Genomic DNA, 17,512 nt, shown 5'->3' on the forward strand with positions numbered 1-17,512 from the left:
TTTTAATCTGTGAACTTCTTTTTGAATCAGGTGTGTTTCTTGTATACAGCATCCTATTTCTTGATCCATTCTGTGAACCTGTTTCTTTTAATTGGTGAACTGAGGCCATTTACATTGATGAATATAATTGATACTGGCTCAACTTTGTCATGGTATTTTCCTCTTGTTGGTTTCCTGCTTTTTTCCCTTGTTTAATTGCTTGCTCTGCCTGGTAGTTTCTTTCTGTGGTTGTCCTAGAATTTTAGTCATTTTTTTCTTTATCTAGTATGTCTTTCAGTACTCTTTCTTGGGTTGGTTTGGTGGACTTGAATTTCATCAGTTGTTCTTTGTAATGAAGTAGATTTCTCCATTAAATTTCAAAGAAAGTTCTGCAGGGTACTTCAATCTGGGTTGAAAGTTGTTTTCTTTCAGGGCTTGAAACAAAGCTCATCTCAAGGGTTTGTGCTGGGAAGTCTGCCTTGATTCTTTTGTATCTTTTTTCTAATAGCTTTTAGTATTCTGTTTTTATGTTGAATGTCTGGGATCCTAATTATTATGTCTGGATGTAGGTTATGTTGGTTGTGATTGTTTGGCATTTTGTATGCCTCACTTACCTGCATATCTGACTCTTTTCCTGTTTGGGAAATTTTCTGCTATTACTTCTGACTTACTGATGTCATTCACATTAACTCCTGCATTTTCACTGATGCCTTTTAGTATTATATTGTTTCTCTTTGCATCATCCTGAAGCTGTTGACTTGTTATTTCATACTCCTTTGTTATGGTTAAAAGTTCTTTTCTTTCATGATTGCAAGCTGTGATCCTGTCTTCAAGGTCCAAAACTCTATCCTCAGCTTCATTCAGTAGAATTTTCCACCATCGACCCAGGGCCACCAGCTTTCAGTTGAATTTTTTACTTCCTATATATCTCTTTGAATTTGTTCCATGCATTCTATTTCTTTTCTGTATTGTTCATTCAAGGTTTGCATCATTTATCCATGCTCCTGTCTTCTACTTCTTTATTAAAATTGTCATTTCTTTCTTTGCTTTAGAAATGATTTGTAATCTGATTTCCTCCCTAGCCTCATTTCACTTGCTTCTTTTCAGAAAATTCAGATGCTATGACTTTTTTTTTTTTGTCTTTTTCTTTTTTATTGGTACCAGGGATCAAACTCATGACCACACACTTGCAAGGCAGGCACTTATGCTGTTGAGTTAAACCTCCAGCCCCCGATGCTGTGACTTTTAATGTGCTCTATTTTGATGTCTCCTGTATTTGTTCCTGATGGACTGGACATTTGAGATTACATTTCCCTTTTTGTTTTGTTGTTTTCACCTCTTGGGTTAATATTTTGGTCTCCACTGTCCATCATGTGTGTCTTATGATCCCACAACTGTCCATTGTGTGTGTCTTATGGTCCTACTGTGTGATTGATATTTGTCTTCATTGCTGGGTCCACAATGAAGGGGAGAGGTTAGTCACCTGAATTCCTCCTACAGGGCCAGTGGGTGAGTCCTATATTGTTCCTAGGCTGACTAACATAAGAATATTGATGTTAGTCAACCCTTAGTTCCTATCGTTACTATGGCTTCAGGCTGTTACAGGCACCCAGATCTACTTTACTAGAGTGTGCACCTGAGCTGGGACCCTGCTGTTTCATTAGGTGTCTTGTAAGGCCTTTTGATTTCCTCTAAGTTGGGGGAGGTCTTGTTGTGTACTTTCTTTAACCCACCTGGTGTTTTCTTTATGGTAGAAAGACTCACTTGTATTCTTGCCAGACTTGCCAAAGTCCTACAGCTGGCAAGTTCACTGCTGCTCCCCTGTACCCCCTAAGGTCCTCTGTTTGAGGGGGAAACTAACCACATTATCAAAACTCCACTGAGGTCTTCTGTGTGGGTGAGAATTTGTTGAGGCTTATACCAACCCACTAAGGTTCTGCAGGTGGTGGAAAGGGTGGCAAGTTGTCGGTGGGCTATTGTGGTCTTTTGTGTGGGTGGAGGAGAATCACTGATGATCTTCCTGGCGCCTACGTTTGTGGAGTAACAAAGATTATGATTCTGACAATGTCACTGTCCTCTGGGTCAGTGGATGTAGGAGGGGTGAGGTCACCAATCCTATTGACCTCTAGGTCTGTAGAGCTAGATGGGAGGTGAGGCCGATGATCCTGACAACCCTTAGGTCCTTGGAGTGAAAGAGAGTGAGGCCAAGGAAGAGTGGGGCTAATGATCTGTTGACCCCGTGGTCCGTGGTCTTTGGAGGGAGGAGGGGCATGAGGCTGATGATCTTGCTAATCCCTAGGTCTCTGGAATGAGGAGCAAGTGTTCCTTTACTCTATTAAAAAAATGTAAGAGAATGTGTTGGAGTAGTATGCATGAAGCAGAATAGGTATTACACAATTGAAACACAAATTTATGATATTCTAAAAGTTGATGACTAAAAATTACAGTGGAGAGTTAGGCATTGTTTTTATTTATAGCCCATTTTGTAGCAGTGTACTAGTGAGTTATACTTGCAATTTAAATTTTATAATAAACATATTAAATATAGAAGGATATAAGTAAATATTTTATTTTTCTTTTTCTCTCTGATTTTTATTTATATTTTTTTGTGGTGGTATTGTGAGTTAAATCCAGGGCCTTCATACTGAGGCACACCATCAATCTGGTTTTTGTTTTTTTTTTTTGTGGGAGAGCATTTCATGAGGGACTACCTTGTCCAGGCTAGGTTTAATGTGCAGTCCTTTGTTTTATAATTCTAGAGTACCAGAATTATGAGTCTACACTTCTGGAACCTCTAACTGTTGTCATTATAGGTCAGCATCACCATGCATGACTATAGCAATATTTTTTTATCTAACCTAATGTATTTAAAGATATTATTTTAATGTGGTCTGGAGAAGTATTGAAGAATGGTTAAACTTTTTTAATGTATGATCTTTGAAGTATGTTATATATGATTGTATTTTTACCTTAAGAATAGTTTTGTTGTTTAAATGTGAAATAAAATAACAATTAGATTTTGCATTTTTATTTAAAATCTGTATGTGTGATGCTAATGTGCTTTTAGATCATTTCATTTGACAGTACTTTTTTTTTAAGATGAGAAAGCATTTAGATCATGATTACTGGCTCTGTTATTATTTAGGGAAGCTTTCTTTTCAGGAATAATATACCAAATAATATTTGATTTTAGAAAATGAAATTTGTTGATTGTACTTGTAAATATATGTATTCTTTCAGGGATGAAATGCAGTTTAGGGTTTTATTTTTAAAAATTTCATATTTTTTATTTCTAGGCTGTTCACTGCTACGAATCTTTAATATTAAAAACAGATGGAAAAGTGGAATCTGATTTCTTTTGTCAGTTAGGTCACTTCAACCTGTTACTGGAAGATTATTCAAAAGGTAATGTATTTTTTTTTTTAAATTTCTGATTGATTTATATTTGCATTATGTAATTAACCCTATTTTTTATTTTAGAAAGAAAAACAGAAAAAGAATAGAAATAATACAGAATTTTAAAAAACTCAAAATGAACAGTAGTTATTATATTACTTACTGTTATCTTAGAAGTAGTTGTTCTAGGGGCTGGGGATTTAGCTCAGCGGCACAAGCGCCTTCCTTGCAAGTGTGCGGTTGTGAGTTTGATCTCTGGTACCGAAAAAGACCAAAAAAAAAAAAAAAAAAAGGAACAGAAGTAGTTGTTCTGGGTACAAGATCTAGGTATAAAAAATGATCAAATGGTCAAACAGTGATATGCAAACTGTTCTTCTTGATGGCCTAACAGAGATTAGTAGTATAGTTATCTATCTTACATACATATACATAGTTATATGAGTATATGTATATACATACAATCATTTCCTTTCTTCAACAATCATTTGTCCTTTCCCTTATTCCAGCTGTCTTTTCTTTTTGAGCACTTTCTTTCCTTTTTCCAATATTTGTTATACATTTTGGATCTTATTACTCTTTAAGTATTATTATTATTATTTATTTTTTACACTAGAGAGACAATATATTTCCAAAAGTGAGTCTGATTTATTTCACTTATGAGTATGGACTCAGGTTGCCTCCATTTACTTATAAAAGCTTCTAGACTATCCTTTTGATAGCTGAGTAATATTTCATCATACAAAAATTCCACATTTTTAAAAAATTTTATCCATTCTGCGGTTGATGGGCATTTTGATTGTTTCCAAGATTTAGCTATTGCAAATTGTGCTGCTGTAAACATGGGTTCACATATATCACTGTCACGTAACATTTTCAATTTTTCTCAGAAAATACCCAGATGGGGAATAGCTGGGTCAAATGGGACCTCTAATCCTAATTTTTTGAGGAGTCTCCACAATGATTTCCACAGTGGTGGGTTCCTTTTTTCCCACATTGCAGCACTTGCTATTGCTTGATTTCTTGATGGCAGCCATTCTTTCCAGGGTGAAATAGAATCTCAGTTTTAATTTGCGTCTCTTGAATGACCAATGTTGTTGAACATTTCTTCATTATTATTTACCATTTGTACTTCTTCATGTGAGAAATGTGTGTTCATGTCACATGCCCCCTTTTTGAGAGGGTCATTGAATTTGGGGGATGTTTTTCAGTTTTTCATATATTTTAGATATAAATCCTTTAAGGGCCATCTGGCTAAAATTCTTTCCCATTCTGTGGGTTTTCTTTCTCTATGTTGGTGATTTCTTTTGAAGTGTAAAAACTTTCAAATAAGATGAGACCCTAGTTATTGATTCTTTGAAGTACCTCCCTGTGGTTTGTGTTTTATGAATTCTTTGCCTTCACCTATGTACTCAAGATTTCTATCTACCTTATCTTCCAGTAGACTTAGTATTTCTGTTTTAATATTTAAGTATTTGATCCATTTTAACTTCAATTTAATGCATAGTGATAGACATAGGTCTATTTTCAGTCTTTGGCATGTAGAAAGGCAATTTTTCCAGCACCATTTATTACAGAGGCTGTCTTTCTTCCAGTGAACATGGTTAGGTTGTTTGTCAAATATAAGGTGGTTGAGTGCCTTTTTTTTTTTTTTTGGCACTGCGTTTGGAACTCACAACTTCACACTTATGAAGCAGGTGCTTATGCCACTGAGCTAAATTCTTGGCCCTGCTAAATGTCTTTATAGTTTGCATTTTCTAATCTGTTCCTCATTGATCCGTAGGTCCGTGTTTTTGCCAGTATAATGCTGATTTTATCTTTGTAGCTTTGTGGTATAATTTGAAGTCAGGAATTGCAATGCCTCCTGCCTTTCTTTGCTGCCCAGGATTGCCTTTGCTATTCTAGATCTCTTCTGCTTCCAAATGAGTTTTAGGAATGTCTTTTCTAGATCTGTAAAATATGTTAACTGGAATTTAGATTGGAATTGCATTAAATCTGTATAACTGTTTTGGAAATATGACCATTTTCTCAGTGTTCCTAACCAAGGAATATCTTTCCATTTTCTGACATCTTCTATAATCATCTTTTTTAGAGTACTGTAGTTTTCAATGTACAGGTCTTTTACATCCTTTGTTAGGATGATTCCTAAATATTTCATTGTTTTGGTTGCTATTGTGAAAGGTGTCATTTTCATAATTTCTCTCTCAATGACTTTGTTGTTTGTGGACAGTAATGGTGTTGATGTTTGAGTACTGAGTTTGTATACAGCCATACTGCTGAATTTGCTTATTATCTCTAGTAAAGTTGATAGAGTTTTTGGGGTCTTTTGTATAGATGGTCTTGGTAACTTTTCTTTTGTTGCTGGGACAAAACAGCTGACACTCAAAATGAAGGAATGAACAGTATATTTCTTACTGTTTTGGAGCCTTCAGTCCATAATCAGCTGGCTCCAAGGCAATTTGGCATGGCACTGGGGCAATACTTGAAGGTAGTAGGCAGAGCAAAAGGAGAAAACAGAACTCTTCTGGCTAATATTGTACACAGGCCCCACCACCTTCCCCAGGGCAGATGTAGTGGGTGTAGCACTCGCAAAATCTCTTTGCCCTCCTTTGGCACAGGATGATGATAATTATAAAGCAAGAATCCTGGCTGCCTACTGAGTGTCACAGTTAAACTTCTAAACTCAAGATTATCCTTTTTTATAGCGGAGTAATATTCCATTGTATTAAAAATACCATACCTTTTTCGTTTTATCCATTCTGCAATTGATGAGCATTTTGGTCGTTTCCAAGATTTAGCTATTACAAATTGTGTTGTTAAGAACATGGGTGGGCATGTATCACTGTGACATGGCATTTTGAGTTTTTCTAGGAAACTACTCAGAAGATAAATAGCTGGGTCAAATAGGACCTCTCACTAGTTTTTTGAGGAATCACCACACTGATTTCCACAGTGGTGTACCAGTCTACACTACTACCAACAGTGTAGAACTGTTCCTTTTCTCTCACTGACAGATGGCTGTTTATGCTTTAGTCATCCTTATAAAAACTTAATAAGGAATTTTTAGGTTGTATGAGACCTGTAAATGATGAAACATTAAATATTTTTATGTCATAGTCATTATTGGCCAGATTGAGAGCCTGAGGAAACCCAACTTTTTTTTTCTTTTGTCCTGTTTTCTTCTTTGTTTTTTAGTTTTCTTTTTCTGTCTCTGTATTTGTCTTTTCTTTCTTCCGTCTTTTTTTTTTCCTCCCTTCTCTGCTATTCTTTCCTTCCTTCCTACAATCCTTTGTTCCTTTCCTTTTTAAGATAGGATCTTGCTGTATAATGTTTCAAGACTGGCCTTGAATTCACAGCAATCCTCTTGCCTCAGCCTCCTGAGTGTTGTATTACAAGTGTGCTCTATTGTACATGTGCCTGAGGTCCAACTTTAAAATGACTTCTTTCATGCTGTATCCTTTTGTGACAGAAAATATCACCCATATTGGTCTTGAGCTAACTGACTGGCCTAGGCAGTCCTAAATCTCATGGTGATGCTCTTGTCTCAGCCTTCCCAGTGCTATATGTTGCCTTTCATTAAATTATGTCTTAATTTTTTTTTCTTTTTTTTTTTAAGACACGGTCTCACTGTGTATGGGACTTCCAACTCACTCTTCAGCCCAGCCTGACCTGGAACTCACAGCAATCTTCATGTCTTATTCTTCAGAGTGATGGAATCACTGGCATGAAATAGCACCCGTTGGCTTTATGCTCACTTTTTTAAAAAATTTTTTTCAAATCAATTTTATTTATAGATAAAATGAAACAAAAAGAAGTCGAAGAAGAACAAAAACTATAAGAAAACTTCAAAGTACATCAATCAGGGGTAAAAGTAGAACATTACATTGTGCATTGTCATCCCTAAATCATTCACCTAAAGAAAAAAGTCAGCTGTATTCAATTGCCCTAACTGTACCACCATAAATGTTTTACTTCAGCAAACTCAGTGAAACCAGTAGTACAACTATCTTACTTTTTTATATACATATACATATACATATACATATACATATACATATACATATACATATACATACATATTTACTTATATATACACATATACATGTTTTTTGTTTTAGCTTTTCACAGTAATGAAACAAAATGATGTTTACATACATTTTTTTTTTCACTAATGAGTATGTTCTCAGGGTGCATCCATTTACCTATAAGTCTCCAGTTTACTCTTATTCATGCCTAAGTAGTTCTCTGTTATATAAAAACACTGTATTTTTAAAAATCCATTCCTCAGTTGATGGGCATTTAGGCTGTTTCCGAGATCTGGCTATTATTAATATATGTGTCACTGTGGTAGGCTGTTTTTGTTTAAATTGTTTTGGGAAGGTACCCAGAAGGGGGAATAGCTTAGTTAATGGGACCTCTACTCCTAGTTTTTTGTAGAATCTTCACTCAGATTTCCACAGTAGTTGCACCACTCTGCATATGCACCAACCATGGAGAGGGGTTCCTTTTTCCCTACAGCCCCTTCAGCATTTTAAAAAACATTTTAATTTTATTTTTATTTTAAAGACAGTGAAACAACAAAGAATGGTATAAAGCTGATCAAAACATAATGCAAGAAACACAGTACTTCACACAAGACAACTGGATATTAATAGTAGCTACCATAATGTCTCTTCTTTGAAATAGTTGAGCATACCTTCATACACAGTAGTGTCAAACATGAAAAAATAGTATAAAATCATTCAAGAGAATGAAAGAATTACAGGACATTCAGAACCAAATAACAGAAAATGAACAATGGATACTATAATATCTCATTTTCCTTAAAAATTTGTTTATACTCTCACACATTTTAAAATCCAATAAGACACAACATGATAGAATCAGTGGAAACAGAAGAACAGAAGCATGGTAAAACTTCAAAACAAGATGATAGTATATCAGCAGTGCCTGCCATAATGTCTTGTTTGCTTCAAAGTAGCTGTTCATACCATCACACATAAAATCAAACAAAACAGAAAAAAACCATTCCAACCAATGAATGAAAACATTATGACATCAAAGCAATATAATGGGGAACCATGAATGGCATAAAATCTAAGTTACTCTTACCATTTCTTATACTAGGGAGAATATGCGTTATTTATATATATAAATTTGATTTATTTTGCTTATTAGTATAGTCTCAAGTTGCATCCATTTATTTATAAATAAATCAATGTGACCATTCTTTATAGCTGAGTAGTACTCCATTGTATAAATAAACCACATTTTTTCTATCCATTCCTCAGTGTGTGGACAGTGTGTTTCCAAGATCTGGCTATTACAAATTGTGATACTATAAACATGGGTGCACCTATATCACTGTGGTATGATGTTTTCAGTTCTTCTGGGTATATGCCTAAAAGTGGAATAGCCCCTCTAGCATTTGTTACAGCTGATTTCTTGATACTAGCCATTCTTTACAGGGTGAGGTGGAATCTCAACAATTTGTTAATTTGCGTCTCTGGAATGACCAATGATACTGAACGTTTTTTCACATACTTACTTGCTCTTTTTATTTCATCTGAGGAGTGTGTTCCCATCCTCATTTTTGGATTGAGTCTTTACATCTGGGTGGATTGAGGTTTTTTAAAGTTATTTTTATGTTCTTCATGGTAATCATTTGTCGAGGAATAGCTGGCAAACATTTTCTCCCATGTTGTAGGTTGTCTCTTCACTCTGTTGGTGGCTTCTCTTCTTGTGCAAAAGCTTTTCAGTAGGGTGAGATCCCAGTTGTTGATTCTTTGCAGTAGTTTCTGCGCAATCTGTACTTGTACATAAAGTCTTTGCCTACACCAATGTTGTCAAGAGTTTTATGTACTCTATCTTCCAGCAGATTTAATGTTTCTATTTTACTATTAAGATATTTGATCCATTTCAGTTTTATCTTAGTACCTAATGAAAAATGAGGATCCAGTTTTAATCTTCAGCGTGTGCAGAGCCAGCTTTTCCAGCATCGTTTATTAAAGAGACTATCTTTCTTCCAGTGAGTGTGTTTGTCACCTTTGTCAAAAAGTTAGTGTGTCTGGATTTGTTGCTACATCTTTTAAAATGTTCCACTGATCTTTTGAGTGTTTTTATTCCCTCCAGTACCACACTTATTATTACAGTAATTTTATAGTATAATTTCTACCCAGGAATTGTGATGCCCCTGTCTTGTCTTTGTTTCCCAGGATGGCCTTTGCTATAATCTGTGCTTCTTCTTTTTTTCCCCTGTATGTCTCAAGAACTTCCAGATGTATTGTCGGGTTGTTTTCTCTAATTCTGTGAGATATGCTGTTCAAGGTTTGATTGGGATTGCATTGACTGTACAACAGTTTGAAAGTATGGACATTTTCAGTATATTCATTCTTCCTACTCAAGAGCATGGGATGTCTCTCCATTTTCTAATATCCTCTTCAGTCTCCTTTTTTAGAGTACTGTAGTTTTCAGTGTAGAAGTCTTTTACATCCTTTGTTAGGTTGAGTCCTAGATGTTTCTTCTTCTTCTTTGTCTTTTTCTTTTTTATTGGTACTGGGGATTGAACTCACGACTGCCTGCTTGCAAAGCAGGTGCTTATGATGCTGAGCTAAATCCCCAGCCCCATTTTTTTTTTTTTTGATGCTACTGTAAAAGGCATTGTTTCCTTGATTTTTCTCTCAGTGAGTTTGTTAATCGTGCACAAGAAGGCTGTTGATTTTTGACTGTTGACTTTGTAACCAGGTATGTTACTGAATTTGCTTATTAAATCTAAAAGTCTTTTGGTGGAGTTTTTGGGGTCTTCTAAGTAGAGTATCATATTTTCTGTAAAAAATGAAAGTTTTAAGTTTTCCCTTCCGAATGTTTATTCCTTTAATTTCTCTCTGTCATCTAATTGCTCCAGCTAAAGCTTTTAGGACTATGTTGAATAAGAGTGGAGACAGTGTATATCCTTGTCTTTCTCCTGATTTTCGGTGAAGGCTTTCAGTTTTTGCCCATTTAGTATGATATTGGCTGTTGCTTTGTCATAGATGATTTTAATCAGATTGAGATAAAGATCATCTATTTCAATTTACTGCAGCGTTTTTTTAAATTTTAAATATCATGAATAGGTGCTGGACTATGTCAAACATGCTTTCAGCGTCTGTTGAGACAATCATGATTTTTGTCCTTGCCTCTTAATGTGGTATACTACATGTATGGATTATGTATACTGGACCGGGTCTGCATCCCTGGGATGAATTCCACTTGCTCATGTTGTACAGACTGCTTGACGATTTGCTGCAGTCTGTTTGCCAGTATCTTATTAAGGATTTTCTGCAGCATTGTTCATTAGGGAGATGGCTTGTAATTCTCTTTCTTAGTTGGGCCCTTCACTAGTTTTTGAATTAGGAGAAATGCATGCTTACAGGAATGAATTTGGGAGCATTCCTTTTCAATTTCATTAAGGAGTTTGAGAATAGTGCTGTTAGGTCTTCCATAAATTTCTTGTAGAATTCTGAAGTGAATCCATCAGGGCCTGGGCTTTTCTTTGTTGACAGGGCTTTTAAAAATTTATCTAATTAATTAATTTAATTAATTAATTGGTTGGTAGTTTTTTAAAGTTACATCTTTGATTTGATTCATTGATACTGGGTTACTTCGGGTTGTCATATCTTCTTGATTCAGCTTTGGTACTTTATATATATATATCCAGGAATGTGTTCATTTCTTCTGTATTTTCCATCTTGTTAGAATATGAGTTTTATTTAGTCTTTTTTAATCCTTCAAGAACCAACTCTGATTCATTGTAAGTTTTTAGTGTCCAGTGTGTTAATTTCTACCCTGATTTTTATAATTTCCTCCTTTGTATGAGCTGTTGGTTTATCCTGCTGTTCTTTTTCTAGAAATCTGTGGTTCAAATTTAAGTTGTTTGTATGTGCCTGCTCAGTTTTGCTTATGTATTTACTGCTCTTAAGTTTGCCTTTTAAGGCTGCTTTTATTGTGTCTCACAGGTTTTGGTACGCTTAATTGTCATTATCATTCAACTATAAAAGCTAATTTCTTCTTTAATTTCATCTGTGACCCATTGGTTGTTCAGTGGAGTACTATTTAGTTTCCACAAATTTATGAAGTTCTTGTGGTTTCCTTTGACATGCATTTGCAGTGCATTGCAATGTCATATTCAATAAGCCAGTATGTGGTCTGTTGCGAAGAATATCCCATGCAATGCAGCTGAGAAGAATGTGTATTCCGATGTCATGGGATGGGACACTATAGACTTCTAGTAAGTGCATTGGTTCAAAAGTTTGATTCAGTTCTAGTATTTCATTATTCATTTTTTGTCTAGTTGATCTATCTTTTTGTGATGGGGTCATTGAGATCTCCCAAAACAGTTGTATCAGGACTCCTGATTTTTCATGTCTGTTAGTAACTTTTACATAGTTGTGTGCACTAGTATTGTTGCATATGTTTATGATCGTAATGTCTTTTCCTTGGATTGTTCCCTTAATGATGATGTAGTGACCAGCTTTGTCTTTCTTAATCAGTGTTGGTTTGAAATTCACTTTGTTTGCAAACAAAATAGCTACCCCTGCTTTTTCATGGGTTCCTGTTGCATGGAGTACTGTTTTTATCCTTTGACTTTGTCTATGAATTTCTTTTGAATTAAATGTGTTTCTTGTATGCAGCATATTTTTGGATCGTGCTTCTTGATCTCTTCTGTCAGTCTATGACTGACTGTGAATTAAGACCATTAACACTGGGCTGGGGATTTAGCTCAGCTGCATAAGCGCCTGCCTTGCAAGCAGGCAGTCGTGAGTTCGATCCCTGGTACCGATAAAAACGAAAAAGAAAAAAAAAAAAGACCATTAACACTGATGGTTACAACTGATATGTATTGATGTATGCTTGTCATGTTATTTTCATGTTGTTGGCTCCCTCTGCTTTTTTTCCTCTTCCCTCTAATTGTTTGCCCTCCCTGGTGGATTCGTTCTGTTGGGGTTCATGGAGCTCTCATCTTATTATCTCTTTCTAGAATGTCCTTCAGAACATTTTGTGTTTTGGTGATCATAAGTTTCCTCAGATGTTCTTTGTTATGGAAATATCTTATTTCTCCATCAATTTTTAAAGGGTGTGTAGCAGGATAAATCAGTTTAGGTTGAAAGTTGTTTTCCTTTTAATTTGGTGTACTTGACTTCAAAGTCTCCTTGGCTTGAGAGTTTGTGCTGAGAAGGCAGCTGTGAGTCTGATAGGCTTTCCTTTATAGGTGATTTGTTTCTGTTTAAACCGCTTTTAAGATTGTATTCCTGTGCTGAATTTCTAGAATCTTTTTGGGGGGTCTTTTTGAGACAGGGTCTCTCTGTGCAGTTTGGCAGTCCTTGAGCTCACTTTGTGGCTCAGGCTGCTCTCAAACTCACAAGGATCTTCCTGCTTCGGCCTCTGGAGTGCTGGGATTACAGACATGAGCCACCGCGCCCAGCTGAATTTCTAGAATCTTGACTGTGAAATGCCTAGCTGTAGATTTTTAAAAAATCATTGCTAATTGGAATTCTATATTCCTCAGTTATTTGTATATCAAATTATTTTATCTGTACCAGAAAATTTTTCTGTGTTGTCTGTCAACATTTTTTTTGATGACACTTGTGGTATTTCCTCCTGGTTCATTGATTTCAGTTAACCTCAGGTTCATCTATTTTGTCTCATCTAGCAGCTGCTGTAGTGATGTGTCATGGTCCCTACTTTTGAGAAGTCTTTTTTTTCCTAGACACTAATTGCAAGCCTGTCTTCAATATCTGAGATCTTATCCTCACATTGACCTAATGTACCTTGAATACTTTCAATGGAGTTTTCATTCCCCTGGTTTGTGATGGGTTTTTCCCTTGTGCAAGTTAACATGGCACTGGAGAGCCACCTCCCTTCAAAACTACTCCCCCCGCCCCGTGTTCTTCTTGCAAGTCAAAAGTTAAGCCAGCTCTTCAGGTGTGTGCCATGCTCCCCTATTCACCCCTTTAACTCTACCCAGTGTCAATTCCAAATAAAGCCTGTGTTTTTTCCCCTGGATGCTTCCAGGGGGTGCTTGTATCTCTTTAACAGCCCTCCTGTGACTGCAATAAAGGCCTCTTTTCCTTTCTCTTCCCTTCTCTCTGCTACCCTCCCCTTCTCTCCCCTCCCCTCCCCTCTCCTTCCCTTTTTCCTTTGTTTCGTTTTCTCCCTCTTTTTCTTTGTTTTCTCTCTCTTATCTCTCTCCTGTAGCAGGACCAAACAATATCTGATTGAATCTGCTGTATGGATTCCATTTCATTCTGTGCTGCGTTTCTGTAATTTGCTTAAGCTTCTCTATTGTTTTGGTCTATGTCTACTGTAACATCACTAAGCATGGTGTTTATTTTCTGATTTCATTTTTTCCAGAGCCTCATTCAATTGCTCTGTTGTTCAGAGAGACCTGATGGGGGTGATTTTGGATTGTTGCACCTCATTGCCTCCGGTTTTGCCTTTGGTAAACTTTGTCTTTGGAAAATTGGGATTACATATTGTTTAATCGTCTTCTCATTTATTTTCTTTTTCCAGTTTAGTTCATGGTGTGATGCTTGTAAGTTGCCTATGGTGGGGTTGCTTTATTGCTTTATTTTAGGATACCTAGGTGATAACTCCTTCTCTGAGATATCTTCCAGGTTTAGCTGCTTTTTGGGTTTGAGTCTTTGGAAAAATCTTGCCTCTTTAGTTTGTTAGACATGAGAAGTTGTTGTTTGGTTAACCTAGTCCGTGGTTCTTTAGCACTGTGCCACATTATTTTCTGTGACCCAGTCTTGGTTTATCAAGGCCCACAGTGCCAGCCAGTATAGTCTTTCATGTCCACTGTTCCCCTGCACTGCCATGTCTCTCTGCAGAGGCCTTCAGGGTTGCCAGCCTCCAGTGTCATCTTGACAGTTTGTACCCATGTTCCAACAAATCTCATGTAGTGAGTCTGGTGGGCAAAGGAGCCCTCTTCTTGGTGAAGGTTTTCTTTTCATTCTCTTTTGGCTTCAGTTCACACTTCAGATTCTCCCTGTGTCCAGAGAATCTGTGTCCTTCCAGTTAAATCCCTGGTTCTCTTTACAGCATTTGGATGGTCACTCTCAGATAGGCTGTTTTCTGTGCTGCTAACTGCACCACTATCTTCCTGGAAATCTTTTTGGTTTTGAAAAAGAAGTATTTTAGTCATTAAGTTCTCAGACTTGAAACATACTTTATATCATGACTTAATGTGTCCTGTCTCTTGAATATTATTATATTGATTGTTTTCAAATTTTAAGGCTAAGTAGTGTTTGTCATTTTACAATTCAGAAAGCAAGTTTTCTTCATTGCCAGTTTAGATTTTTTTAAAACTACATTGTGGTTCAATTTATGAAAGACAAATAACATGTATAGTTCTACTATAAAGGTATATGAAGTTTGTACAGAAAGTTTGTATAAAACATAAAATTCTTAATGTATAACAGTATGTCTAGCTTGCCGTTGCTTTGATGCTTTGCAGTTTTAAAAGTTTTTATTCTTTTAAGGATCCAGATTTTAAAGTGATGTGCATTTAAAAGTTTACCTCAAGTAAATGTTTAGATTTTATTCAGAGATTGTGAGTCTGTTGTTCAGTAATAGTTTCCTCACTTAAAAAAATTGTTCATTAATTCTTTGCATATGTGTGTCCCCATCTTTTACTTTTATCCCTTTTTGCATCTGTCAGGAAGTATTTTTTGTGATTTGAGAACATTTTATCTAGAGGACTGGGGGTGGTTTTCTTAGTCTTTACACTGAAAGTAAGTAAGGAAACCTTTACTGTGTGAAAGGAGGTATGCCAGGTTGTTAACTTCCCTTTTTGGTACTTGCCTTTTGGGAAGTGAGTTGCATGGTAAGAAAAATACAGTATGTATAAGTTTCATCAGTTTCATTTCCTAGGATAAGTTGGATTGATTTTATATTGGGGAAGTTCATGGGTGAGATTTCAGCATCTTTCTCCATTCCTAAGTTTGTAGGCTACAAAATTTAAATTGGTTAGTTTTGTCATTTTTTGCTTTGAAACTAGGAACTTAGGCAACATGTATTAAAAAAAATTAATAATGTTTCCTTGTTCATTGGGATGCAGTTTGACCTGTTTTAAATATTTCCTTTTATAGCATTATCTGCATATCAGCGATACTACAGTTTACAGGCTGACTACTGGAAGGTCAGTACAACTTTGAGTTCCTGTTTTGGGCATAATCTATGTTTAATATATACTTTTTTTGTAGTAATTTCTAATTGTTAATTGTAAGGAGGGGACATGGAAAATCAAGAGTTAATGGAAGTTATTTTACGTATGGACATTTTGTATGAATTTTCCTTATTATTTGTTTGTTTTCTGGTTTCATGTTTTGAAACAGAATGTTACCATGTAATGCAGGGTGACCTTGTGCTAACTGTATCCTATTCTGGCTTTGAAGTGAAAGCAGTCCACTTGTCCAAACATCCCTGATTTTACAGGAATGTGACCCCATGCTGGGACATTTGTTTTATTCTTAATTAGTAATTTTCTTGTGTTTTAAAACAGAACATAGATATGATACATTACAATCAAACTATTTAAACAAAAAGCAAAATCAAACAAAACTCCAACTAATCTCATAAAAATAATGGATTTTATCTTAAGAATGTGCATCATTATTCTTAAATAGATATGATTTGTTTTTTATGAATGAGACCCTAAGCAACCATTAATTTAGTATACTTCCTGTATATTTCCCTGTTTTGGAAAATACGCATGAAATTATATGTTGTGTTTTGATTGAACTTATTCCAGTTGGTGCAGTGTTCATTCATGTTCAGCAGTGTTCTCATTACTGTTTTGTATTTAAAGAAAAAAGAACCCAAACAGAAGAAAGCAAAACAAATATTATAAAATTTAAAAAACTAATAAATTAATCACTGGTTAATAAATTACATTTTGTTCTCATAGAAATAGTTGTTCAACTTACAGAACCATAGCATAAAAAGTGGATAGACACTCATCTTTTGACAGTGTAAACCATTCTTTTCAATGATCTAAAACTTAGTACCGTGGTTATCTATTTTACACACTTAAACATACATAGAGTTATATTCTTTGATGTATATAACAATGTATTGATTTCTTTTGCTTTTTTTTATATAGAAAAAATAAGATAAGGATAGAAATATTATAGAATTTAAATAATGACACTAAGAAATCCCTAGTTGATAAATTCGTAATGTTATCTTATAAGCAAGTTACAAAATGAACTTTGTTCAAGTTACAAAATGAAAGCATAAAAGTGGATACACAAACAATGACAGCACAAACTTTCCTGTTTGATTAGAAACAAAAAGTAATATTCCAATGTATAAATGTACCACATCTTTTTCATCCTCTCTGCGATTTATTGGCATTTTGGTTGTTTTTAAGATTAAGCTATCATAAATTGTGCTGCTGTAACATGAGTGGGCATATATCACTGTGACATGACCTTTACAATTTTTCTGGGAAAATACCTACGGGAGGAATAGCTGGATTGAATGGAACTTCCAATCCAAGTTTTTTGACGAATCTCTGTACTGATTTCCACAGTGGCCACACCACTCTAAATTCCTACCGACAGTGAAAAAGTGTTCCTTTTCCCCTACAGCCTCACCACCATTTGTTATCTGTAGATTTCTTGATGGTAGCCATGCCTCCTGGAGTGAGATGAAATGACAATACTGTTGTAATTTGCCTTTCTCGAATGACCAGTGATGGTGAACATTTCTTCATGTATTTATTTTCCATTTGTATATCTTCATCTGAGAAATGTGTGTTCATCTCAGATGCCTGTTTTTGGAGAGGACCTTTGAATTTGTGGGGTTCATGTTTTTCAATTCTTTGTATGCTCTGGATATAAGTCCTTTGTCTGAGGGATTGCTGGTTAGGATTCTTTCCCATTCTGTGGATTTTCTTTTCACTTTGTTGGTGATTTCTTTTGAAGTGTAAAAACTTTTCAATAATACGAGATCCCAGTTGCTGATTCTTTGAAGTATTTTCTGTGCAGTTTGCATTTTGTTCATGAATTCTCTGCCTACCCCAGTATGTCCAAGATTTCTACCTAACTTGTGTTCCAGTAGATTCAGTGTTTCTGTTTTAATATATAGATCTGTAGAT

The 17,512-nt window shown here is 35.5% G+C and overlaps 1 protein-coding gene across 14 annotated transcripts in view; it reads left to right on the top strand.

The window, feature by feature from the left end:
• LOC134475110 (histone demethylase UTY-like) overlaps positions 1 to 17,512 on the top strand; it is a 322,941-nt gene that overhangs the window by 48,668 nt on the left and 256,761 nt on the right. For all 14 annotated transcript variants that reach the window (XR_010046059.1, XR_010046060.1, XM_063244489.1 and 11 more), the window contains exons 3-4: positions 3,276 to 3,384; positions 15,501 to 15,550. Coding sequence is in view for 12 of the 14 variants with exons in the window: in XM_063244489.1 (XP_063100559.1) it covers positions 3,276 to 3,384; positions 15,501 to 15,550 (159 nt within the window). In the remaining 2 variants the exon portion in view is untranslated. The remainder of the gene's footprint in view (positions 1 to 3,275; positions 3,385 to 15,500; positions 15,551 to 17,512) is intronic.

This window comes from Cavia porcellus, unplaced genomic scaffold (assembly GCF_034190915.1).
Source record: "Cavia porcellus strain 051 isolate PalLab524CR breed Dunkin Hartley unplaced genomic scaffold, mCavPor4.1 scaffold_61, whole genome shotgun sequence".
Classification (NCBI taxonomy): Eukaryota; Metazoa; Chordata; class Mammalia; order Rodentia; family Caviidae; genus Cavia; species Cavia porcellus.